We start from the raw sequence: 27,126 nt of genomic DNA on the forward strand, positions 1-27,126 counted from the left end.
TCTTCTCTTGGTAGAATGGCTCTGGTGCTGTAGTGTGTGCATCAGTGTAATGACTCCTGGCGGACACATTACAAAGATTCCGCCCTTCACACCAGTGTTTATTCTGTATTAACGGTTAATGCATTTATCGCAATTAAGAAAAATTATCGCGTTAAACTTTATCAATTAATCGCATGTGTTAACGCGTTAATTCTGACAGCTCTAATCATTACATATTCAGTGCATCCGTGGCAGACAAATTTAAGTGCCATTCTGTAAATGTTAAGTTTTGATGGTAAATCCAAAGAGATGAATACTTAAATAAAACAGTGAAGCTGATGTCTTCTTGAGTTGATATCTAGTTACAGCTGCCACTTGACTCACGTTGATGATGTAATCGGACTGTGGTTCGGACACAAATAATATGATGTGAACAGAGACCAGCGGGAGGGGGGAGGAAACGAACTCGGGTTTGGTCCAAGCAATCAAACCAAGTGAGAAAGCACCCTTAAAGGAGAAGCAGCATCAAAACCATTTCAATAGGAGGGTCAGAATGAGGGTGAAATATGATCATGTTTTACAAATATATGACTGTTTTTTGTGCAAAAAACTTTACTAATATTATAAGTGAACCTTAAGGAACATATTAAAATAATTTATAAAAAGGCATGTCATGACCCTTTAATGAGGGACACAAAAGGCCCCCTTTCATGGAATGATGGATGTTGCAGGTTAATGTGAAGTCGAGGACTTTGAACTCTTAGAAAAGTCTCTAGTGTGCTGTCCTGCTTATGGTGGCCATAGCTTCTGGAAAGCATCACTCAGTTACAGAACTGCTTGATGATAGTATATCTTTACGCAGCTCTTTTCCATACAACAACAGATCACAGTGACCACATCTGTCAAGCTCCTAAAATAAAAGTATAAATCTTCATAAAAATAAATTAAAAAAATGTATGCACTATATTCAAGTCTTCTGAAGTCATATGATAGCTTTGTGTGAGGAATTATTTACTGATAATCTTCCCCTCAGCTGAAGATCGTGTTCAGTTTCAAAAATAATGCTCAAATGGCACTGCGAATCAGAATTTAAACAAGCTCTCTTACAGTCAACAGAAAAGTGATTACAACTGATTACATTAGTGTAAATTAACAGAACTGTTCCTAAAATTTCTTCAACATACTACGATACAGTGAACTCTTTCATTATTAGCCCCTCTACAATGACCTGAATCAAGATGTAAATTATTTCATGTTAACATTAATTTATCGTGGAATAACTGTAGTTGTTCTTGCTGTTATTGGCTGCATGTTGGGAATGACACATAGGATTAATCGTCACCATGCAATTCTTAAGATTTATTTAAAGATTTGGAAAAGGGAAAAAATACTATGTATTCTCTCTGGTATCTTGTGTCACTATTATACGGTAGGTGTCCCGGCAACTTCATGGTTACTTGTGTAACCTCCGTTCCCTGTTGGAGGGAACGAGATGTTGTGTCGATGTAGTGACACTAGGGGTCACTCTTGGGAGCCCGAGACACCTCTGGTCTTTGATAAAAGGCCAATGAAAATTGGCAAGTGGTATTTGCATGCCACTCCCCCAGACATATGGGTATAAAAGGAGCTGGTATGCAACCACTCATTCAGGTTTTATGCCGAGGAGCCGATATAAAGGCCGGCAATTTCAGCGGTTAGTTCAGCATTGTGGCAGGAGGGACAACCTCCATCAGGGAACGGAGGTTACACAAGTAACCATGACGTTCCCTATCTGTCACTCACTCGACGTTGTATCGATGTAGTGACACTAGGGGTCCCTATACGAAATGCCACAATTGGCTGAACTGTGTTACGTGAACTGGCGGTGTGTGGTGGGCAGACTGCTGTGTGCCTCATAGCCAGCACACCAGGTCGACACGTAACCTCCCCCAACATAGTTATGAGTGTCGAATGGCCCTTTTTGGGGACAAGTCGACTACCCAAGAGATAGAGACAGGCTTAACCCACTCGTGGCCTCTTTTCCCCTTCTCTTTTTTCCACTCCCTAAAAAAGAAGGGGGATTATCCGACAGGGCCAACAGGGAAACGAATTAGCGGAAGATATATATCGCATGGGGTTAGCCTTACAGGGAACCGCCACATGTGGAGCACCTACCCCAGAACAGGACTCTTAATTAGCACGTGTACTGGGCCAGCAGCGAATCTCTCCGAAAACTGGACTGCCACAGGGCTCGGAGGAAGTCAACCAGGGAACAAACTTGTGAACACTACTGGGAATTAATGGTGCACGTCTTCAGCTCAAAAGGAGGTGGAAGGCGCTATGTGCAAGTGATACACCCGGCCGGCTATCCCGGGCTTATCCGCTTGTGTTGCGTGCCACTACCTGGGACGAAACTGGTTCTACCCGGAGGTTGTAGAACCTTGCAAAGGTGTTGGGTGTTGCCCAGCCCACTGCTCTGCAAATGTCTGTTAGAGAGGCACCACTGGCCAGGGCCCAGGAAGCCGCTACACCCCTGGTAGAATGGGCTCGTAGCCCTACCGGGGGCGGCATGTCCTGGGTGTGATATGCCATAGTTACGCATCAATGAGCCAGTGGGCGATCCTCTGCTTGGAGACAGCGCTTCCTTTCCGATGTGCACCAAAGCAGACAAAGAGCTGCTCAGAGATTCTAAAGCTCTGCGTGCGGTCCAAATAGATGCATAAAGCACGCACCGGACACAGCAACGACAGGGCTGGGTCTGCCTCCTCCTGGGACAGCGCTTGCAGGTTCACCACCTGGTCCCTAAAAGGGGTGGTGGGAACCTTGGGCACATAGCCCAGTCGGGGTCTCAGGATCACGTGAGAGTAACCCCGGACCGAACTCCAGGCACGTTTTGCTGACAGTGAACGCTTGCAGGTCTCCTACCCTCTTGATGGAAGTGAGCGCAGTCAGGAGGGCAGTCTTCAAGGAGAGTGCCTTAAGCTCGGCTGACTGCAAAGTCTCAAAGGGGGCTCTCTGTAGACCCTGAAGAATTACAGAGAGGTCCCATGAGGGAACGAGGCACGGTCTGGAGGGATTCAGCCTCCTGGCACCTCTTTGGAACCTGGTGATCAGGTCGTGTTTCCCTAAGGACTTACTGCCGACTGTGTCATGGTGTGCTACTATGGCGGCAACATACACCTTCAAGGTGGAAGGGGACAGCCGCCCTTCCAACCTCTCCTGCAGGAAGGAAAGCACTGATCTGACTGTGCATTTCTGGGGTCTTCCCATCGGGAAGAACACCACTTAGCGAACAGACGCCACTTAAAGGCATACAGGCGCCTCGTAGAGGGGGCCCTAGCCTGAGTGATCCTGTCTACCACCACGGGTGGTAGGTCACTTAGGTCTTCCACGTCCCATCCAGGGGCCAGACATGGAGATTCCAGAGGTCTGGTCGCGGGTGCCAGCAGGTGCCCCGTCCCTGAGAAAGAAGGTCCTTCCTCAGGGGAATTCGCCAGGGGGGGGCTGTCACAAGGAGCATGAGGTCCAAGAACCATGTCTGGGTGGGCCAGTAGGGTGCTACCAGGACGACCTGCTCCTCATCCTCCCTGACCTTGCACAGGGTCTGTGCAAGTAGGCTCACTGGGGGAAACACATATTTGCATAGGCCAGGGGGCCTGGGGGCCAGCTGTGTGCTAGCACGTCTATGCCGAGGGGAACCTCGGTGAGGGTGTACCAGAGCGGGCAGTGGGAGGATTCTTGGGAGGCGAACAGGTCCACCTGTGCCCATCCGAATCGACTCCAAATCAGCTGGACCATGTGAGGGTGGAGTCTCCACTCTCCACTGAGGGTAACCTGCCGTGACAGCGCATCCGCTGTAGTGTTGAGGTTGCCCGGGATGTGAGTGGCTCACAGCGACTTGAAGTGCTGCTGACTCCAGAGGAGGAGACGGCGGGCGAGTTGTGACATACAACGAGAGTGCAGACCACCTTGGTGGTTGACATATGCTACCATTGCCATGTTGTCTGTCCTAACTAACACATGCTTGCCCTGGATCAACAGCCGGAACCTCCGCAGGGCAAGCAGAATTGCCAACAACTCGAGGCAGTTGATGTGCCAATGCAGTCGAGGACCCGTCCAAAGGCCGGCGGCTGTGTGCCCATTGCAAACAGCGCCCCAGGCTATTTTGGAGGCATCTGTCATGACCACAACATGCCTGGAGACCAGTTCTAGAGGAACACCTGCCCGTAGAAACGAGAGGTCGGTCCAAGGGCTGAAAAGACGGTGACAGACCAGCGAGATAACCACGCAATGTGTCTCGTGGTGCCATGACCATCCTGGGACTTGAGTCCGGAGCCAGTGCTGAAGTGGCCTCATATGCATCAACCCGAGCGGGGTGGCCACCGCAGAGGATGCCATATGCCCCAGGAGCCTCTGAAAAAGTTTCAGTGGAACCACTGTTTTCTGTTTGAATGCCTTCAAACAGGCCAGCACCAACTGCGCATGCTCGTTCGTAAGGTGTGCCGTCAAGGAGACTGAGTCCAACTCCAAACCGAGAGAAGAGATGCTTTGAACCGGGAGGAGCTTGCTCTTTTCCCAGTTGACCCAAAGCCCTAGTCGGCTGAGGTGTGAAAGCACCAGGTCCCTGTGTGTGCACAACATGTCTCAAGAGTGAGCTCGGATTAGCCAGTCGTCGAGATAGTTGAGAATGTGAATGCCAACCTCCCTTAACAGGGAAAGGGCAGCCTCTGCGACCTTCGTGAAGACGTGAGGAGACAGGGACAGGCTGAAAGGGAGGACTTTGTACTGATACGTCTGACCATCGAATGCAAACCGCAGGAAGGGTCTGTGTCAAGGAAGGATCGAGACGTGGAAGTACGCATCCTTCAGATCTACTGCCGCGAACCAATCTTGATGCCGGACACTCGCCAGAATGCGTTTTTGCGCCAGCATCTTGAACGGGAGTCTATGTAAGGCCCGGTTCAGTACTCGCAGGTCCAAGATTGGCCGCATCCCACCGCCTTTTTTCGGTACGATGAAGTAGGGGCTGTAAAACATCTTCTTCATCTCGACTGGAGGGACAGGTTCTATCGCGCCCTTCCGTAGGAAGGTAGCGATCTCCACGCGCAAGGTAGCAGTGTTTTCACTCTTGACCAAGGTGAAGTGAATACCGCTGAACCTGGGCGGGCGCCTGGTGAACTGAATCGCGTAGCCGAGTCGGACGGTCCAGATCAGCCATTGCGACGGATTGGAAAGCGTGAGCCATGCGTCCAAGTTCCGTGCAAGGGGGACCAAGGGGACAACGTTGTCGGACGTACCGGCAGGTGGGGCCTCGCGGCGGGGCGGAGCTCGAGGTGCCACACCACATCGTGGCCGTGCTGAGTCTAGGGACATCGAAGCACTTACCTGGCTCCTTGTGACCACCCCGGAACAGCCTGGGATGGGGGAGGAAGAGGCCTGTCCTCGTAACCTGTGGAGACTGCCCTTGGCGACAAGCAGACAGGGTGCGGGATCTTGAGCCGCGCCGGGACAGGATGTGCCGGATTGCCTCTGTCTGCTGCTTCGCTGCCGAGAACTGCTGGTCAAAATCCTCGATGGTGTCGCCAAATAGGCCAGTCAGGGAAATGGGGCAGCAAGGTTGAGCCAAAGGTGGCGCTCCTGGACCACTAGTGTGGCCATCGTCCGCCCGAGAGACCGCGCCATGACCTTCGTCGCTCGGAGAGCAAGGTCGCCGAGCGCAGTTCCTGCATCCATCTGGGGTGGAACTACCCTCGTGCAGTTCTTTCAATGCCTTGGCTTGGTGGACCTGCAGAAGAGCCATGGCGTGCAGGGCAGAAGCAGCTTGTCCAGCAGCGCTGTAGGCTTTAGCATCAGGGACGATGTGAGCCTACAGGGCTTGGACGGGAGCTTAGGGTGTCCGTGCCAGGTGGCGGCACTCTGCGGGCTTAGGTGCACCGAGAGCGCCTTATCCACCGGGGGAATCGTCGTATATAGCCCCTGGCCGCCCCGTCATCGAGGGTAGTGAGAGCGGGGGAACTGTGGAATCGGGGCCGGGCAGTAAAAGGTGCCTCCCACAATTTCATCAGCTCCTCGTGCACTTCCGGGAAGAATGGCACTGGAGCGGGGCATGGCTGCTTTGAGTGGCGCCACGAGCCCAGGAACCAATCATCAAGCTGCGAGGGTTCAGGGGAGAGCGGAGGGTTCCACTCTAACCTGACGCTCGCGGCCGCCCGGGAAAGCATGTCCGTCATTTCGGCATTGGCCTGTAACTGGGCAATCGTCCCCGAAGGGGGGAGCCCAGCTGAGGCTTCTGCGTCTGACTGGACAAGCCCGCTCTCCGATGCTGCACTCGAGAGCTCATCATCTTCGCGGGCTCCGAACAAGAAGCCATTTCGCCATGAGATGAGCTGGCGAACTCATCCGGAAGCCCGATTGGGGCAGACGAGCGTGCTGGGGAATGGGAGGTCCGTGGGGGGATACCCGGTGGAGACGATCCCACTGGGGTCCCCAAATCGCCCCCAGTGCTAGCTGCGCTGGCCTCATACCCGTAGGTAGAAGGACCGAGGCGGGAAGCCGCTGGAGTGGCTTGCTTTTCTTACGAAAGCAAGCCGCGACCGCAACGTTGCCATGGTCATGTTCTCGCAATGAGAACATGAACCATCCACAAAGGCTGCCTCCGTGTGGGTCGCGCCCAGACATGAAAGACAGCGATCATGTCCATCCGAAGTTGAGAGATAACGACCGCAACCAGGGAGAACACACAATCGGAAAGGCATCTTTAAAAAGACGCGTCTTTAAAAAGACGTTCTGTGTGTGCCGCTCTTTTAGAGAAATATATACTCTTTTAGAGGAAAAAAGCTCTTTCAGAAAATATACTCTCTTGTTTTCTGCCGAAGAGCCCAGGGGTGTTCTCTGCAGTGCACCAGTGCAGAGGAGGGAGAAGCTGCTGAAATGCGCCGTCAGATCCAGCAGAGGTGAATGAACAGTAGAATTCAGCTCAATGAGCATGACCGTTCGGCTCCGAAGAGAAAATCTGAATGAGTGGTTGCATACCAGCTCCTTTTATACCCGTATGTCCGGGGGAGTGGCATACAAATTTCACTTGCCAATTTTCATTGGCCTTTTATCAAAGACCAGAGGTGTCTCGGGCTCCCAAGACTGACCCCTAGTGTCACTAAATCAAAACAACGTCGAGTGAGTGACAGATAGGGAACAATTTTACTGTATTTTTGGATTATTTCTTTCTTCTTTTTAATTTAAAGCATTTAAAACTATCCAACTGCACAGGATTTCCCTAGACTTGCATTAGAAATTAGTAAATGCTTGTCTGAGAATATGGCAATAGTTGCTAAGGTGGGATATGTCAGTAACATTTTTAGGGCATAGTGATGAGCCCATTGTGTAAAGCAACTTAAGACTAGTTCAGACTGCCCCATCAAACGTCAACAAACACCAAACTCTAAGATGTTGTCTTCTGTTTTCACTAAGGAGCAATGATCAAGAAGCATTTCACAGGTGGACTCTTGAACCCTACTGTATGTCTAAGGGGAAAACCTTCATGTTAATTTCAAATCAATTTGTGAGGTCTCACAACTAAAACAGCAGATCAGATCAATGTTACTGTCTCAAAGTGTTAGTGGAAATTCTTCAAAATGAGGTTGTTTGGAGAAAAACAGCTGGAAAGGGTTATAAAAGTTTGGCAAACTTTGATCCTTCATAGGAGCACTATGAGGTCCACTGTAACAAATTGGATAATATGTGACACAACCCAGACACTAACATCAGGCCATTCAAAAAGGGCAAGAGTAGTGATCAAGAGGCTATAAAGCTGACAGTTGCACAGTTCTTTGGGTTATATGAGAGACAGTGTCCAGACATCATCCAGATTTTACAAGACTCAATTCAGCCTCATTGGTAGTGTGGCTATAGAAGAAAGACACTTTTGAAGAAGGCCAATATCAGGTCAAGCAAGAAATTCCTTAAATGCCATCTGACAAATCCTGAAACCTTACAGTAAATGTAGGTTGAGAAAGTTTATTTGTTTGAGACTGTCACACCCTGTCTACACAAAACTAAATTGCTCTCGTTATAATCAGTGAAGCTGTCTGCTTTGGAAGTGGCGGCGTGTCACGATGGGCGTTTAGTTGATGGTGGCCCAGTTCTTTTTCTGACATGCTGCAGAACTGCTCCAGACATGTTATTATCACATCCATCTGAATTACAATTATTTTACTTAGCAAAATATCATATGTGGGGTTTTTATTTACTTATTATATTTTTTGCCATTAATTTTTTTTATACAGTATGTTTAATAAGGCTGTCGATGAAATACGTCAATTTAGTGTGATTCAAAATATATATAAAAAATAACGCATTAAAAAAAAAGTAATGCGTACGTAAATTCCATAATAAAAGTATTTCCCTGCCATTGGAGCAAAGTTTGAAATGCACTTCTTGTTTTTATGAGCCGTGTCAGCAGGGGGCAGTCAGAGCACTTTAAACTAACACAGCATCCTAAAAATGTAGCTTTTACGATGCTTAAAAATAGTAAGATTCTCCAAATACATCCGTTTGACAAAGATGTACAAAGATCGACAATTAAAAATAGCACAGAATGAATGCAAGAACGCATCCTGTGAGAACAGTACAGATTGATTAACTCAACTGCAAAAATGATTGTTGTCGACTGTAGGCTTATGTTCAATAAGATGGAAATAAATCAAACAAATAGTAACTCTAAAGCCATTTTATTTTATTTTTTTTATTGTCTAATCAATGTTTTACACATCACAAAAATGTCAAATAATGCAATATATTTCAATCTGATGTTAAATGATCTTTATTTTGGCGCCTCTCAGCAAATATTTATATATGCGATTTATTAATTAAGCATATATATATATATATATATATATATATATATATATATATATATATATATATATATTGCCAAAAGTATTCGCTCATCTGCCTTTAGACGCATATGAACTTAAGTGACATCCCATTCTTAATCCATAGGGTTTAATATGATGTCGGCCCACCCTTTGCAGCTATAACAGCTTCAACTCTTCTGGGAAGGCTTTCCACAAGGTTTAGGAGTGTGTTTATGGGAATTTTTGACCATTCTTCCAGAAGCGCATTTGTGAGGTCAGACACTGATGTTGGACGAGAAGGCCTGGCTCGCAGTCTTCGCTCTAATTCATCCCAAAGGTGCTCTATCGGGTTGAGGTCAGGACTCTGTGCAGGCCAGTCAAGTTCTTCCACACCAAACTCGCTCATCCATTCTTTATGGACCTTGCTTTGTGCACTGGTGCGCAGTCATGTTGGAACAGGAAGGGGCCATCCCCAAACTGTTCCCACAAAGTTGGGAGCATGGAATTGTCCAAAATCTCTTGGTATGCTGAAGCATTCAGAACTAAGGGCCCAATCCCAGTTCCTGAAAAACAACCCCACACCATAATCCCCCCTCCACCAAACTTCACAGTTGGCACAATGCAGTCAGACAAGTATCGTTCTCCTGGCAACCGCCAAACCCAGACTCGTCCATCAGATTGCCAGATGGAGAAGCGTGATTCATCACTCCAGAGAACGTGTCTCCACTGCTCTAGAGTCCAGTGGCAGCGTGCTTTACACCACTGCATCCGATGCTTTGCATTGCACTTGGTGATATATGGCTTGGATGCAGCTGCTCGGCCATGGAAACCCATTCCATGAAGCTCTCTACGCACTGTTCTTGAGCTAATCTGAAGGCCACATGAACTTTGGAGGTCTGTAGCGATTGACTCTGCAGAAAGTTGGCGACCTCTGCGCACTATGCGCCTCAGCATCCGCTGACCCCGCTCTGTCATTTTACGTGGCCTATCACTTCGTGGCTGAGTTGCTGTCATTCCCAATATTTAGTAGCGAGGAAATTTCACGACTGGACTTGTTGCACAGGTGGCATCCTATCACAGTACCACGCTGGAATTCACTGAGCTCCTGAGAGCGGCCCATTCTTTCACAAATGTTTGTAGAAGCAGTCTGCATGCTTAGGTGCTTCATTTTATACACCTGTGGCCATGGAAGTGATTGGAACACCTGAATTCAATTATTTGGATGGGTGAGCGAATACTTTTGGCTATATAGTGTATATGTAAATATGAGCAAAGAAGGCTGTGAAAAATATGTCTTTATTGTTTATCTTTTTGATCTTTCATTCAAAATATTCACAAAAAATCTATCCTCTGATGGGTATAAAACAACTGCAAACACAACACAAGTTTGAATTAATAAAACTAATATTTTTGTCAAATATACTGTATGTGTGGCACAATTATTGGCACCCTTTTATTCAATACTTTGTGCAACCTCCCTTTGCCGAGATAACAGCTCTGAGTATTCTCCTATAATGCCTAATGAGGTTGGAGAACACATGACAAGGGATCTGAGACCATTTCTTCGTACAGAATTTCTGCAGATCCTTAAAATTTCTAGGTCCACGCTGGTGGATTCTCTTCTTAAGTTCACCCACAGGTTTTCTATGGGGTTCAGATTAGTGGACAGGGATGACCATGGCAGAACCTTGATTTTGTAGTCAGTGTACCATTTTTTGTGTTGATTTTTTTTTATCATTGTCCTGCTGGAAGATCAACAACAGCCCATTTTAAGCTTTCTGGAAGAGGCATTCAGGTTTTTATTTTTTTTATCTGTTGGTATTTGATAGTCCATGATGCCATGTATACAAACAAGATGTCCAGGACCTTTGGCATAAAAACAGCCCCACAATGTTAAAAATCCACCACCATATTTAACAGTGGGCATGAGGTACTTTTCCATATGCTACCTCTCTGTGTGCGCCAAACCCATCTATGGTGTTTGCTGCCAAAAAGCTCTATTTTTTTTTTTATCTGACCATAGAACCCATTTGAAGTTCAAGTAGTATCTGACAAACTGAAGATGCTTGAGTTTGATCCTGGTCTTTTGCATCGCAAATGCAGCACTCTATCAGTTGAGCTACCACGTCATTTCATCACACTTAAACAAGCTTGTAAATGTACTTGGTTATGTAATGTAAATGTTAAAATCAAGGTTCTTACAGAGTCTTGAAAGTTTGGAAAATGCTTTATTTTTACAGTTAGATTTTCAAGGTTTAAAATATGCTTGAATTTTTAATATATTCCTTGAAAATGCTTGATTTTTACTTAGGTTGTTGACATTTATAAAGTTATAAAAGATCTAAAATTATTTCGAATTTGAAATAGATATTATACAGTCTTTATGTTGTGGTGTTTCATGAGTGCGGGAGCGCATGTGCGCCACTCCACGTCTTGCTTTGATGTCGCACGCACAATGAAGTACTGCACGTCTCCACCGTGGTAAATTGCTGCCAAAGAAATTGTACCTGTGTCTCCTGCTTCCATCAACATGCCGAAGTGCCGTTTCAATGACAGCTAGCTGGAAGAAGAGACATAAAATATCTCTATGTGGAGGAGTGATCAACAACAATGAATCATACTCTTAAAAAAAAAAAAGACGTCATTGGATGTTTGCACTTATCACCACTAAGCCATTCTGAAGGCAGAAGCGGACAAAGATTTTGTTAAAACTTGAATTTACTTTGGAATAATTTACAAATATGTGGTATCGCATGAATACTTAAAAAAATAAATATGTTAAATGTAGGTAGGGCTGAGTTTGTCAAAATAAAATCGTAATCATGATATGAACCAGTGTGATTTATTAAACCCCCCAAAAATCTTATAGTCTGGATTAATATGGTCCTGCACGGCCACTGTTTTCAGCTGTCTCAGCAGCTTGTAAACAGCGAACAGCCCACACAAATTCCCATCTATCAATTTTGGGAGTGTTCTGACTCTGAGTTTGGTTTTCAATTAGTGCACAGTGTGTTTTTCTTATAACGTGTGTTGAGAAAGCAAAATGCTACAAAATCACTTTATTTTCACGTAATTCAAAACATTCTTGTAATAACGTGACACTGGGACACAGAAGAGGAGGGGACATTTCAAGCATGTTTAAAAAAAAAAAGTCTTCAGTTTACCGTAAAAAAAGGCTTGAGGGTGTAATAGGACTAATGCTGTGTGAATGTAATGAAATTATGACAGAAATATTGCTGTTGTACTACAATAAAAGTTTATTATTACTAACGTCCCTACATAAAGTTTTACATGAAATCATTTAGTATAATTTGTAGGTAAATATTGTTGTTTATTCATTGGCTATGTATTTATATGTTGGTAAATTTACCAATTTTAATATGATTAACACAAATATATATTTATGATGAATATTATTCTTCCATGAACTCATTAAGTGAAAAACATGACTTGAATATTTTAAACTTGCAGAATCCCTGTTTTGCTGATAAGCAGTGTTAGATGTTTACCCAGCCTTGGTGTACAATTATCCCATATCAAATCAAATCAAATCAAATCACTTTATTGTCACACAGCCATATACACAAGTGCAATAGTGTGTGAAATTCTTGGGTGCAGTTCCGAGCAACATAGCAGTCATGACAGTGATGAGACAGTACCAATTTACAATAAACATCAGATTAACACAACACAATTCAAATCTAATATACACATAATTACACACAACACAACATACAAATAATAACATACAATGTACATTATACAATACACACAATATAGAATACATATTATACAATAAAAAAAAAAGTATATATAATTTGAGAGTGGAAACTATGGATGACCGCAAAATATCTACATGCTCACACAAAGGATGTCTTTTATAAAGTTGACGGATTGTGTAAGTCATGGTATATATTTTTATGCAGCCACCGAGTGAATTGATTCGACCATCCGGGGAACCGGGATGCCTGTTTTGTTTCTTTTTGTATTGGTTCCGCCTAGCGGCTGGAGCTTGTTCTATTGAATAACACTCCTTTGGAACAGCTGTGGATTAATCTGTTCGTTCTTCGTGCTTATTCCTCCTGCTGGCTGGAGTTTGTTTTGTTGAGTATTTTTACGGGACATTGGAATGATTACGTCATTCGCTGAACTCATAACAGCCGGCTCACTGAACATTTGTTTGTCTGTCCGAGGAATCTGAATGGTTTATATCAGCTGGAATTTGTTTTGTGGAAGATCACACCTTTGAGACAGTTCTGTGAATGAATCTACACGTCCTTTGTGTTCATTCTTCCTATTGGCTGGGGTTTATTTTACAAAGTATTTTCTGTTATGTAATTTTGCCTCACAAATTTGTGAGGCAAACTTGAGCAATCTGATGGCAAAGTTGTTGTGGGGGCTCGTGGGCGTTCATGCACCTTTTGAGTTTAGAGGGATTGTCGCCAGTTGGCGCTTTCGTGCGCGGGGTTAATGCGCACGTTTTTCTTTTTTCTATTTGTTTTGTTCAGGGGAAAGTTTGGGGTTTGATTGTTTCACTAATGGGGAATGTGGTCTGTATAATTTTGTTTTTGACACACAATTTATTTTTTCTACTATATCAAAATGTAAAATGTTAATATGAGTGTACTATCTCTCTCCACATGGAATGTGAATGGGTTGGGGCACCCCATAAAAAGAAGGAAGGTTATTACTTTTTTAAATGTAAGAAATATGATATAGTGTTTCTTCAAGAAACACATCTTTCCCCGCAGAAAGCTGAAAATTTTGGGAAGATATGGGGTGGACATATTTTTTTTTTGTTTTTGTTTTTTTGTGCTGGCTCAAGTAAGAGCAAGAGAGTCATTATATTGATTAATAAACATCTACAATTCAAAATGTCTCAAACAGACTAAAGATAAATTAGGGAGAGTCATTATTGTTTTAGCTGAAATTCAAGGGCAAAGGTTGATTTTAGCTAATATTTACGCACCTAACGCTGATGATCAGGGCTTTTTTATAGATCTTGAAGGGATGCTGCAAACTGCTGGCACCCCTCATGATATAATATTGGGAGGAGACTTTAATCTTTTGATGGACTCAGTCCTTGATCATAGTGAAGCAAAAGTGTGTAAACCCCCTAGAGCAATATTGACGCTTCACAGGATGTGTAAAAATCTTGTTCTTACAGATATTTGGAGACTTTTGAACCCATCTGCTAGGGACTATACATTTTTGTCATCAGTCCATAAGATTTATTCTAGAATAGATTTTTTTTATATCCAAATCCCTCATTTCATCTGTTGTTGATTGCTCAATTGGAAATATCTTAGTCTCAGATCATGCCCTGGTGAGTTTAGAAGTGTTGCCATATACAGAGAAAAAGAAATCATATAGTTGGCACCTTCATGTGTCCCTTTTGCAAAATCCTGATTTCCAACAAATGTTAAAGACTGAAATCAATGTTTATATGGAGACCAATTGGTCCTCAGTATCCTCTGTGGGCGTGGCTTGGGAGGCACTTAAGGCGGTTCTTAGGGGTCGGATCATACAGTATGCCTCATTCACCAAAAAATCCAAAGCACAAGAACTTGTGGAGTTGGAAGGAAATATTAAAAGTGCAGAGGCAGAGCTGAAGCGCCATATGTCATCTGATGGCCTCAGAGAATTGACCCGATTGAAATATAGATATAATACTATTTTGTCGCGGAAGGTGGAGTTTTGGTTGTTCAGGGCAAGACAGTCATACTTTGAGTCGGGGGACAAAGCAGGAAAACTTTTGGCTAGATATATAAAGCAGAGAGAGTCTTTTTCTACCATTCCCTCGGTGAAATCTGTGGGTGGTGAAATATTTACCTCAGCCATTGATATTAATAATGCTTTTAAAGAATTCTACTTTGATCTCTATTGTTCCACGTCTTCGTCTACTGATGAAGATATTAGGAACTTTGTGGAACCATTAGATCTTCCTAAACTGATGACTGAGCAAAAAAATTCTCTTGATTCTGAGATAACCTTGGAGGAGCTTGATGAGGTAATTCAGGCCTTGCCTACAGGCAATGCTCCGGGGCCTGACGGATTTTCCTCTGAGTTTTTCAAATCTTATGCTACAGAACTGGCTCCACTTTTGTTAGAAGTTTATATGGAATCATTAAAGAATGGAAAGCTTCCTCCAACCATGACACAAGCCCGGATCAGTCTGATTCTTAAAAAGGACAAAGATCCAAGCGAGTGTAAAAGTTACTGCCCAATTTCCCTGATCCAGTTAGATGTAAAAAATGTTTCACAAATTCTGGCTAATTGATTAAGTAAAGTTATGATATTACTTATAAATATAGATCAGGTGGGGTTTATTCGAGGCTGTAGCTCTTCTGATAATATTAGGCATCTCATCAATATCATGTGGTCAGTAGCGAATGATCAATCTCCGGTCGCTGCCATCTCACTTGACGCCGAAAAGGCGTTTGATATGGTAGAATGGGATTATCTTTTTAAGATTTTGGAAATGTATGGGTTCAGGAGTACTTGTATTGTTTGGATTAAGCTACTTTATAGACACCCTGTGGCAGTGGTACAAACAAATTTCAGATTATTTTACTCTGGATAGGGGCACCCGGCAGGGCTGCCCTCTTTCCCCATTATTGTTCTGTCTTGCTCATTAGCATAACCATTAGCAGCCGCGATAAGAAAGGAGGATGATTTTCCAGGGGTGATTGCGGGAGGTGTGGCACATAAGCTTCTGCTTTACGCAGATGATATTTTATTATGCGTCTCCGACCCTACTAGATCTATGCTTTGCCTCCACAGAATTATTAACTCATTTTCCAAGTTCTCAGGATACAAAGTCAATTGGTCTAAATCTAAAGCTTTGGCTTTGACAGCGTACTGTCCAGTAACGGCCTTCCAGCCGGGTGCCTTCCATTGGCCCAAACAGGGAATTAAGTATTTGGGAATTTTATTCCCAGCAAATTTGTCTGATTTAGTCAGAGTTAATTTTGATCCCTTAATAAAAAGGTTTTCGAATGATGTGGACAGGTGGGCTTTATTACACTTATCGATGATTGGGAAGGTTAATGTTATTAAAATGAATTGTATTCCAAAATTCAACTACCTGCTACAGCCTCTCCCTGCAGATGTCCCCCTCTCTTATTTCAAGCAATTTGATAGCATAGCGAAGTCCTTCATTTGGAATGATCAGCATCCCAGTTTAAATTTTAATAAGTTACATAGGCTGATTGACAAAGGTGGGTTAGGCCTACCCAAGATTTCGTTTTATTATTATGCATTCGGTCTTAGACATTTGGCTCATTGGTCGCTTCTACCTGAGAGAGCCCCTCCCTGGTTTTATATTGAAAAGGAAGTTCTTGCCCCTATCTCGCCACTGCAAAGCCTTTCGATTAAACTAGCCGAAGAGATTAAATCGCACCCCGTTATTTTGCATTTGCACTCGATATGGACAAAAGTGTCCAGAGTGTTTAATTCTGATATTTATTTAAACGTAGCCTTGAGCATATGGCTGAACCCTAAACTATGTATTAATAAGTCCCCTTTTTGTTGGTCAGATTGGATTGTGAGGGGGGTTAATACACTTGGTGACCTATATGAGAGTGGAGTATTGAGAACTTTTGAAAATTTGGTTCAACATTTTGGCATTCCCAGATCTTAGTTTTATAAGTATTTACAGTTGCGCCACCTACTCTGCACTGTTTTTGGGAGTGGCACGCACCCAAAGTGTGGCAGACACACTGGGAGTGGTGATTGCTGCTTTTGGGAAGGGTCATGAGGCATCAGTGTATTACTCCCTGCTAATTCAGAGTCTGGGGGACGGAACTTTGAATTCTCTCAAAAAATTATGGGAGAAAGATCTAAACTTGACATTGGAGGAGGGGGTGTGGGCTAGGATCCTAAAAAATGTCAAGTCTGCATCTAGAGATGCAAGGGTTTGCCTTATGCAATTTAAGATTTTACATAGATTTTATTGGACCCCCTCCAGATTGTATAGGCTTGGTCTTAAAGACACACCCACCTGCTGGCGATGTCAATCAGAGGTTGGAGACATAACTCATGTCTTTTGGGGGTGTGTTGAGATCCAGGAGTTCTGGTTGAAAGTTCAGAGTCTTATATGTGATGTATTGGGCACTCGGCTTTCACTTTGCCCCAGACTCTGTATTTTGGGTGAAGGGGTGGTCATCGACATTGAGAATCGGCACATAAAGAGTTGGGTCCTAACAAGCATCATGATCACCAGACAGGTTATTTTAAGGGGTTGGAGGTCGGTTGGAGCACCCTCATTTCATGAGTGGAGCTCGGAGATGGGGAGGGTGGCGGCCTTTAAGGAAGGGATGTATAGAAGGCTGGGAAATCTGGGGTTATTTGATAGGAAATGGGGCAGATATTTGGCCTTTTTGGAAGGCTTTCGGGGAGGGGTAGTGGAGAGGGATCTCTAGTTTTAAATATGTGTGTGCAAATTTATTGTTTTTTGAAAATACGCTTTTTATTTTTATTTTTTGTGTGTGTGTGTGTGTGTGTGTGTGTGCGTGTTTTGTGTTTTTTTTTTATTTATTTTTTTATTTATGACCACTGGGGTGTGTTTGTGTCGGGTGGGGGTGTTCGGGGGGAAGGGTTTAATTGTACATAATTTGATTCCACATTTTCTGTGTTGTTTATTTAATTTGTTGAATGGAATCAATAAAAATTGTTAATAACAAAAAAAGAAAATCACAGCCAAAGGAACAACTGCTTTCATTAAACTAGAGGACAAGAACACAGGTGAACATCACAACACCTCTATATGTACACACATATATTCTGTATGCTTTATTAATGCCATGTTGTTCAGATGAGTTGTTAAGCTCAGGCTCCTGCGGATCAGTATCCAGGTTCTGCTGTTAAAGCCGTCATAGACTCCAGCAGATAATTCGTCATCAGGATTGAAGATGGAAATGGTCGTCACGCATTCATTGGCCTTGGTTTCGCTGATCGCGGCATTTCTTTTGATTTTAATGTGGTGCTACAAAAACATTTCAAGTGGGTGAAGCAGGAGAGTGAATTCGCCCGACAGGAAGCCAATCAGGACCCGGGGCTGAAGCTGGATCTGGGCTTCAAAGAGGGTCAGACCATCAAGATCATCATCGGGAATATAAAGAAGAAAGAGTCCAGTGGGGTGGTGAAGTCTCGGGCGGTGGGCGGCGGTTTACTTCCTCCTCCTCCTGGTGTGAAGAGCGGCGGGCTCCTCCCTCCACCTGCAGCACCGCCGATGACAGCTGTGTGTCCGACCAGCACAGGGACGCTGTTGGATTTTGGAGGCCCCGCCCCTATCTCCACCCCCATCGCTGCTCCGCCCTCTCAACATCTGTGGGGGGATTTTACAGCTGCAGGCTCAGGGTCGTCTCAGGACGTAGCGCAGATGGGTTGGGTGCAGTTCTAGAAGTTTATAAAGGGAACATGAGCCATCATCATGAGTCATGTGACTTGTGATGTCACACAGACGATGTTTTCTATGCAATGACATATGGCTGCGGTCACATGTCTGAGTCTAATGGCTCATATTTGACGCATCGTGTGAAACATGTTTCTTATTAGTTATACACTCACTTCCTGTTTGTTTGGCCTCAGTTATTGTTTTCATAAATAATTCATCTCAATCCAGTTGTCATCTGATCAGTATGTTTACCTGTGTTTTGATGTCAGTTGTTGACATGTTTAGTTTGTTTGGTGTGTCAGAATCAATGATTGTGTCAATGTAAGAGATTTATAATTACAGTCACATTCAAATCACGATTTTAAGAACTTATTTTATATTCATTTATAGCAGATGATGTTCACACTATTACATATATATAGAGCACTAATCCCACACTATTCCTTTCATTGTTATTCTTGATATTGTCAGTAATTAAAATCTTCAAGTGCCTTTCTGAAACACCTGTAGAATGTAACTGATGGTTTATATGAAAATAAAGCTTTTCCTGAGAAAAAAACAAACATTGCAAGCGAGTGGGCCTTTCATATCTTGATGCTCACTCATTAGTCATAATGCAGCACATTTGCAAGAAAGGCAGAAATAGCAAAAAAGCTTTGTGTAATATACCAGCTGCATGATGAAGAGAGACACTTAAACACCTGTTGCATCTCTTATCTCCATCTCTATTTTCATCCAGGGTTGGAAATTAATGTAGGCTCTGGGCAAAAAAATAAAAATTCCCCTGAAATCTGATATAGTTCCAAATTAATATATCCATCACGTTCTTCATTTGAATTTTCGCTGAACATTATTTGTTTTGTGCCGTCCGTTGTGCAGATGTTGCTGAGTCAGTGGTGTATGCCTGCACCATAAACGCACACAGATGGGCACTCTGCTTCTCATGCTCCACATCAGTTCGGTGTCATGCTCCCATGCTAAAAATACCAAATTCTACAATGTAGTTAATAATAATATTAACATAAATAATATACAGAACATTAACCTCTTTTGTTATATGAATCTCTGATTAATGTTCATTGTTTTATTAAATTGGCAAGGAGTTGCTAAGTTTTTTTTACAAGCTCCTCATTCCAAATCTGGAGAAATGCTGTCATCTACTCTGTGTCGGTGCATTAGGCCCCCTCTGCGATGGGCTGCACGCCGGGGCCGGGCCACGGGGGCGGGCTGCGGTGGAGCCGGAGGTATTGCTGCAGGGAGATGACCTTGGCAACAAGCAGATGGGGTGCAGAATCTTGAGCCGCACCAGGGCAGGATGTGCTTTATAGCCTCCATCTGCTTCTTCACTGTTGAGAACTGCTGGGCAAAGTCCTCGACAGTGTCGCCAAACAGGCCAACCTGGGAGATGGGGGCGTAAAGGAACCGTGCCTTGTCGGCCTCTCGCATCTCTACCAAGTTGAGCCAGAGGTGGCGCTCCTGGACCACAAAAGTGGACATCGCCTGCCCGAGAGACCGCGCTGTGACCTTCGTCGCCCGGAGAGTGAGGTCGGTCACCGAGCGCAGTTCCTGCATCAATCCCGGATCAGAACTAACCTTGTGCAGTTCTTTTAGCACCTTGGCTTGCTGTACTTGCAGGCGAGCCATGGCGTGCAGGGCGGAGGTGGCTTGTCCAGCGGCACCGTTGGCCCTAGCCGTCAGAGACGATGTAAACCTACAGGCCTTGGACGGGAGCCTCGGGCACCTGCACCAAGTGGTGGCGCTCTGTGGACACAAGTGCACCGTGAGCGCCTTTTCCACCTGGGGGACCACCGAATACCCCCTGGCCGCTCCACCATCGAGAGTAGCGAGAGCAGGGGGGCTGAAAGATCAGGACCGGGCAGTAAAAGGTGCCTCCCACAATCTTGTCAGCTCCTCATGCACTTCTGGGAAGAAAGGAACGGGGGTGGGGCGTGGCTGTGAGCGGTGCCCCGAGCCCCGGAAACAATCGTCGAGCCACGAGGGTTCAGGGGAGAGTGGAGGGTTCCACTCTGGCCTGACGCTCACAGCTGCCCGGGAAAGCATGTCCATCATTTCTGCGTCGGCCTGAGACTGGGCGACCGTTCCCGAAGGAGGAAGCCCAGCCGAAGCCTCAGCATCAGACGGGACGAGCCCGCTCTCCGATGCTGTGCTCGATAACTCATCATCTTCCGGGGCGCCAGACGAGATGTCCAACCCGCCCTGAGACAAGCCGGCGAACTCGTCCGAGCACACGATTAGGGCAAGCGAGGGTGCTGGGGAATGGGAGGTCCGTGGGGGGATACCCAGCGGAGGTGGTCCCATTGAGGTCCCCAAATCGCCCCCAGTGCTCACCAGCATGGCCTCATACCTGTAGGTAGGAGGACCGAGGCGGGAAGCTGCTGGGGTGGCTTGCTTTCTTACGAATGCAAGCCGCGACCACAACGTTGCCATGGTCATGTTCTCACAATGAGGACATGCTCCATCCACGAACGATGTCTCCGCGTGGGCAGTGCCCAGACACGTAAGACAGCAATCGTGGCCATTGGAAGCGGAGAGTTAGCGACCGCAACCAGGAATAACACACAAACGGAAAGGCATCTTTAAAAAGACGTTCCGTGTGTGCCGCTCTTTTATGAATAGAAAATATACTCTTTTCAGAATATACTCTTTTTTTGCTTTGCCGAAGCGCCCAGGGGCGTTCTCTGCACTGCACAGGCACAGAGGGGGAGAAGCCGCTGAAATGTGCCGTCAAATCCAGCAGTCTTTAGCGAGGTGAGTTTTTCTAGAGGAATTGTATTCAGTGCACTGAATGCAACCGCTCGGCTCCAAAGAGAAAATCTGAATGAGTGGTTGCATACTAGCTCCTTTTATACCCGTTTGTCTGGGGGAGTGGCATGCAAATTCCATTCGCCAATTCTCAATGGCCTTTTTTAAAAAAAGCAGAGGTGTTTGGGGCTCCCAAGAGTGACCTCTAGTGTCACTACATCGACACAACATCGAGTGAGTGACAGATAGGGAACAAGATTCATCAGACCAGGCTATGTTTTTCACTGAGATCCCATTCTGATGGTTGATGTGAACATTAACTGAAGCACCTGACCTGTAACTGCGTGATTTTATGCATTGCACTGCTGCCACACGATTGGCTGATTAGATAATTGCATGAATAAGTAAATGTACAGGTGTACCTAATAAAGTGGTCATTGTGTATATATATATATATATATATATATATATATATATATATATATATTTGCAAGAGAATGTATGTGAACCCTTTGGAATTAGCTGTTTTTCTGCATTAATTGGTCATATAATGTGATCTCATCTTCATCAAAGTCACAAGTTTAGACAAAGCACAATGTGCTTAAGCTAAAAAAACACAAACAATTATAATCTTTCATGTCTTTATTGAACACATCCCATTAAACATTCAGAGTGCTGTGGAAAAAGTAAGTGAATCCTTGGATTTGGAACTGGTCGATCCTCCTTTGGCAGCAATAACTTCAACCAAGCATTGCCGGTAGCTGCGGATTAGACCTGCACAATGTTCAGAAGGAATTTTGTATCAGTCTTCCTTACAGAACTGCTTCAGCTCAGCCATATTTTTAGGATGCCATGTATGAACGGCTCCCTTGAGGTCATTCCACAGCATCTCAATTGGGTTAAGATCTGGGTTCTGACTGGGCCACTCCAAAAGGTGGATTTTCTTTTTTTGAAGCCATTCTGTAGTGGATTTACCTCAATGTTTAGGGTCATTGTCCTGCTGCATCACTCAACTTCTACTGAAATTAAGCTGGTGCACAGCAACCCTGATATTATCCTGTAGGATATCTTGAAAAACGTTTAAAAAATTTTTTCCCTCGATGATGGCAAGCAGTTCAGGCCATGAAGCAGCAAAGCAGCCCCAAATCATGATGCTTCCTTCACCGTACTTCACCGTTGGGATGATGTTTTCATGTTGGTATGCAGTGCCCTTTTTACACCATACGTTGTGCTGCATGTTCTTCCCAAACAATTCAACCTTAGTTTCATCAGTCCACAAAACATTTTCCCAGTAGCGTTGAGAAGTGTCATTGTGGTCTCTGGCAAACTTCAGGTGCGCAGCAATGTTTTTGTTGGAAAGCAGCGGCTTCCTTCGTGGTGTCCTGCCAGGGACACCATGCCTGTTTAATGTTTTCCACATAGTAGACTCATGAACAGAGTTGTTAACCAGTTCCAATGATTCCTTCAAGTCTTTAGCTGTCCCTCTAGGGTTCTATTTTTACCTCATTGAGCATTCAAGGGTGTGCCCTTTGAGTCATCAAACGGCCACTTCTAGGGAGAGTAGCCACAGTACTAAATTGTCTCCATTTATAGAAAATGTCTTTAACTGTAGACATATCTGAGCTCTTCAAGATAAATTTGTAACCCTTTCCAGCTTTATGCAAAGCAACAATTCTTGATCGTAGGTCTTCTGAGATCTCTTTTTTGCTAGGCATGGTCCACGTCAGGAGATGCTTTTTGTAAATTGCAAACTCAAAATGTTTGAGTGTTTTTTATAAGTCAAAGTAGCTCGAACCCACACCTCCAAAGGTTTGCCAACTACTGATTTTAATTAGCTTTTTTTGACATCATTAGCCTGTGGGTTCATTTACTTTTTCCACAGAACTGTGAATGTTTAATGGGATGTGTTCAATAAAGACATGAAAGTTTATTATTGTTTGTTTGTTTTTAGCTTAAGCACACTGTGTTTTGTCTATTCTTGTGACTTTGATGAGATCAGATTTTATGAGCAATTAATGCAGAAAACCAGCTAATTCCAAAGGGTTCACATACTTTTTCTTGCCACTATATATATATATATATATATATATATATATATATATATATATATATATATATATATATATTCTACCAATATATGGTCCACTCTGGTCTACTAAGTTGAATTATCATTTGCTGTTAACAATATGAATACGCATTTGTAGCGGGGAAAACACATTATCATAATAATAATATAATAAATTTTTATACCAATCTATTTCTGTTGAAAATAAAGTAGGGTACAGGTTATTCACCCATTTAACTGTTGCTGAAGCTTAGCCTTGAACTCATAGCTGATTGGTCCTTCTAAGATGAAGTGCAGCTTTGGTGCCGTTAGAGTGTTAGTTGTAGAAAATTGTCCCCTACAATGAGTTGGTAATTTGATATGTACAGTTTTTTTCAAGAAGCTGCTTATGATGTAATTGAGTAAATTGTCTGAATATTTATATTTCAGTTGAGGAAATTCTGGTGAGGCTGGTGAACGGCTCCGGACTTCATGAGGGTAGAGTGGAGGTGTTCCACGAGCGTCGGTGGGGGACTGTGTGTGATGATGTATGGGACATTAAAGATGGAGACGTTGTATGTAGGATGCTGGGGTACCGCGGTGCCAAAGAAATTTACAAAACAGCGCGTTTTGGACATGGTAAGATTCACTTCAAGGCAGATGTGTACAAAAAGCCACCAAAATCTTGTTTATTCAAAATGTGAAATGGAACTCTTAATTTAAAAATATCTTAATTGTTATTATATTGCAGTTCAGTATCAGTACACAAATGTTCACAAGGCCAATTCACATGTGTGAACTTATGAGTCATATGTGAGGCGATGTTTTTTGTGAGGTATAAAGAAATGGAAAGTTTTTCACTTAATCAAGCGTAATGTGTTCTCTTGGACCTTCAACTCCTCTGTCTTGTGATATGAAACCATGAAGGTAGATAAGATTTATTTAAACAGTTTTCGACCATCTTCTGTCTATCTTTAGGCACTGGTCTGATCTGGATGGATGATGTGGCTTGTGTTGGCACTGAGGACACTATTCACCAATGTAAGTTTTCAGGCTGGGGCAAAACCAACTGTGGTCATTTCGAGGATGCAGGGGTGACCTGTAACATCTAGCCTGTTTGAAGTCTTTAACATTCTGCAGAATGGACAATTAACCTGTAAGAGCTCAGCAGCGTTGATGATATGCTGCGAAGTCTGTGGAAGCAGTATTGTGTCCCTCCATACAGCAGTAGATGTATGAAACTGATAGTCAGGCTGAGGGAGAGTTCAAAGGCCCTGAAGATCAGAGTATCACAGGCTCACAACATCCCACCAACAAAGAACTTCTACACAAATACTACACCCATATACCATAAAAGGACATCTAAGGAAAGCGTGCGTTTTCACAAGGATAGCACCTTGAAATCAGCTTTATTGTGAGAACCAAACAATAGGGTTAGGAGATAGAAAATATCATTAGCACAGTGGAAAGTCCCTGTCATTATAGAAAAACAAACATGTGTATGGGGGTGGGGGAGGGGGGGTGTTATTGAATGGCTCATCCCTTTTTTAAATAGCCAATAGCCTTTAGTTTAAATAGCTATAAACCATAATTTGCTAGTTGATTGCAGGTGGTATAAAAGGGAGTGGAATTTACATTAGAAAGCATTTTAGAGGGTACAAATGTAAAAACTGATCTTAAATGTAATAAAGGCCCTAAATATAATAACTTTGGTCCTAAATATATACTAACGTGTCAGCTAGTTTAATTTTGTGCATATATTAGTATATATATATATATATATATATATATATATATATATATATATATATATATATATACGTAAAAGTTGTTTATGCACTCATTTTTGATAGCTGATGATTTAATATAATGATGTTGGTATAGCTGATGAAGGTAAAATGGTACTGTTTCTTTACTTTATGCACAGTTGAGTATGGTTTAACGGCCAAAAGTTCATTATCACATATATCCTTATCCATATTTTTTGGGTGTATATATATATATAATCTTTAAACAAATCGTAATTTGTTCACATTTACTAAGTACATTTATGAAATCTTGTAGCACTAGGTAGTCACTCTTTAAAAAAATGGCCTGTAGGAGCTGTACACATTATAAATCTAACTGATAAATAGTTCATTGGTGTAAAATGTAAAAATTATTACAGATAGGTGCCCTCAATTACATTTGTGCCCTCAACAACATTTGACTGAACAAAAATCTGTGTAGTGCAACATGAGTCAATATTTTTGGTCAATTTTCCTGGAAGAGCAATGGTATTAATTTTAAATGTGTATAACTGCTAAAAGTTCATTTTGTCTACATGAACTAAAAGCTACACATTTCCAATTTGATTTGGGCCTTTAAAGCTCTATGCTGCTGCTTGAACTGTTTGTATTTGATTTGTCAAATGTATTATATTTTTTAAATGAGTTGCAGTTTATATTGTGTATAGACAGATGCATTTACAATAGCTTTCCAAAGACATCTATGGACACATTTTTATAACTCCCAGTATATTTTTATAATGTTTAACTCAATAACAATTTGAAAGGCATGTGCATCTGCAAATTTGCTTTTAAACTATAACATTGATCATAATGAGATGTTATGGCATGGTTAGCATTTATATACAGTACCTCAGTCAATGACGAGTACAATCACGGTCAGTCTGTTGAACAACAACAGTCTTGAAGTGGTTCACTATCTGTTGTTCAGCGCCTTTATTATTACACTAAAATATTAGTATTGATTAATCTTTATTGTACAACAATATGCCAATAAAAAAAAACATTTTTATTAATAGTTGTTGTTATAGTGTCATTGATTCATCTTTAAGGAAGTAATTTTTTAAAATACTGTTTTAACAAAAATGTAATGATGATTTAGGATGTTTCCCTCATCCCTTTTAGATGACTGTGGGCCTGGTTAAAGTCAAATTATTAAATGTTAAACTGGGATACTTTTTACAAGCTTAGCGTTCTTTGCTCTTTAATTACTTGTGCAACAAATTTGTAAAGGCTTTGTAAATGGCCTAACAGAATATTGTTTGAGCACTATAAAAGAATGTTATTTTCTATAATGTCAAATTTTATTTACTGTGTCTAAGTTAAAGGTGTTGTAAGGGATTTTAGCTGTTTTGTGAATTCACAGAAACCACAGAAACTCTCTAAAACCCTGCCTCTAAAAGACTTGTCAGTGATCCTGAGTGTGCAAAATGATTGAAAGGCAAAGATTGTTACTTATTGGCTACATTTTCTGATTGGTCAAAAAAGTCAGGCCACTCCCTGGCTCTTTCAAAGAGATCAAAGAGTCATGAATGATTTCTCACAACATATTTTACTGATATCTGTCAGGTAGAGAAATGTTATGTGTGGTATTCCAAAAAAAAAATCACTTGCAGCAGTTTAAATAGCTGTGTATTCCAAGGAATATTGTATTATCATTTTTGGTCATTTTGCCCTTTGATTTAAATAGATGATTAATTTTTTTTAATCACTCGGATAATATTTGACCAATGAACTGTTTCCATATCTAAATCCTTCAATAGCACATCTAACACACTTTGGATGGTTATATACAGTATCCATGTATACTCTTGTATGAAGAGACTATGAAGAGTTATGCTTATAAACTCATGTCATGGTTATTACTGATAAGCTTGCAGAATAATTATGAATGTGGATTGTTGTGGACATATTTTTTTTTAATTATTTTTTTATCTATGATGTCAGCAAATTCATAGATATACAGTGGGGTCCAAAAGTTTCAGTCCATCAGTGATTTTGCATTTTCCTAATTGAATACATTTTATTTTTCAAATATAATTGAAAATTAGCCTATACTATCAGCAAAACAATTTGAATGAAAAATGGATTGTATATGAATTTCAGAACTTCCTTGTTTTTGACAAGTCTGCTTGTGATTTCATGGCAGCATGCACCTGGCATGGACTTCACAAGTTTGTGCAAAGCCTGATGATCCATTTCATCCAGCATGATTTGAGAATGTTCCAAAGAGCACCTTGTGTGCTTGATTGGAAGCAAGGAAATCAGACTTTTCATAATAGGGAGCATGGTCAATATCACAATCTGACACACTGTCCTTTTATT

At 42.8% G+C, this 27,126-nt stretch overlaps 1 protein-coding gene and 1 pseudogene across 2 annotated transcripts in view; both read left to right on the top strand.

Annotated features, from left to right (window-relative positions):
• Positions 1–25,817, top strand: part of scara5 (scavenger receptor class A, member 5 (putative)) — a 159,638-nt gene extending 133,821 nt beyond the window's left edge. For both annotated transcript variants that reach the window (XM_051644861.1, XM_051644862.1), the window contains exons 9-10: positions 23,465–23,653; positions 23,993–25,817. In XM_051644861.1, coding sequence (XP_051500821.1) covers positions 23,465–23,653; positions 23,993–24,126 — 323 coding nt within the window. In that variant the 3' untranslated portion in view covers positions 24,127–25,817. The remainder of the gene's footprint in view (positions 1–23,464; positions 23,654–23,992) is intronic.
• Positions 11,691–18,213, top strand: LOC127410066 (adaptin ear-binding coat-associated protein 2-like; annotated as a pseudogene).
• Positions 25,818–27,126: the final 1,309 nt, after the last annotated feature.

This window comes from Myxocyprinus asiaticus, chromosome 19 (assembly GCF_019703515.2).
Source record: "Myxocyprinus asiaticus isolate MX2 ecotype Aquarium Trade chromosome 19, UBuf_Myxa_2, whole genome shotgun sequence".
NCBI lineage: Eukaryota > Metazoa > Chordata > Actinopteri > Cypriniformes > Catostomidae > Myxocyprinus > Myxocyprinus asiaticus.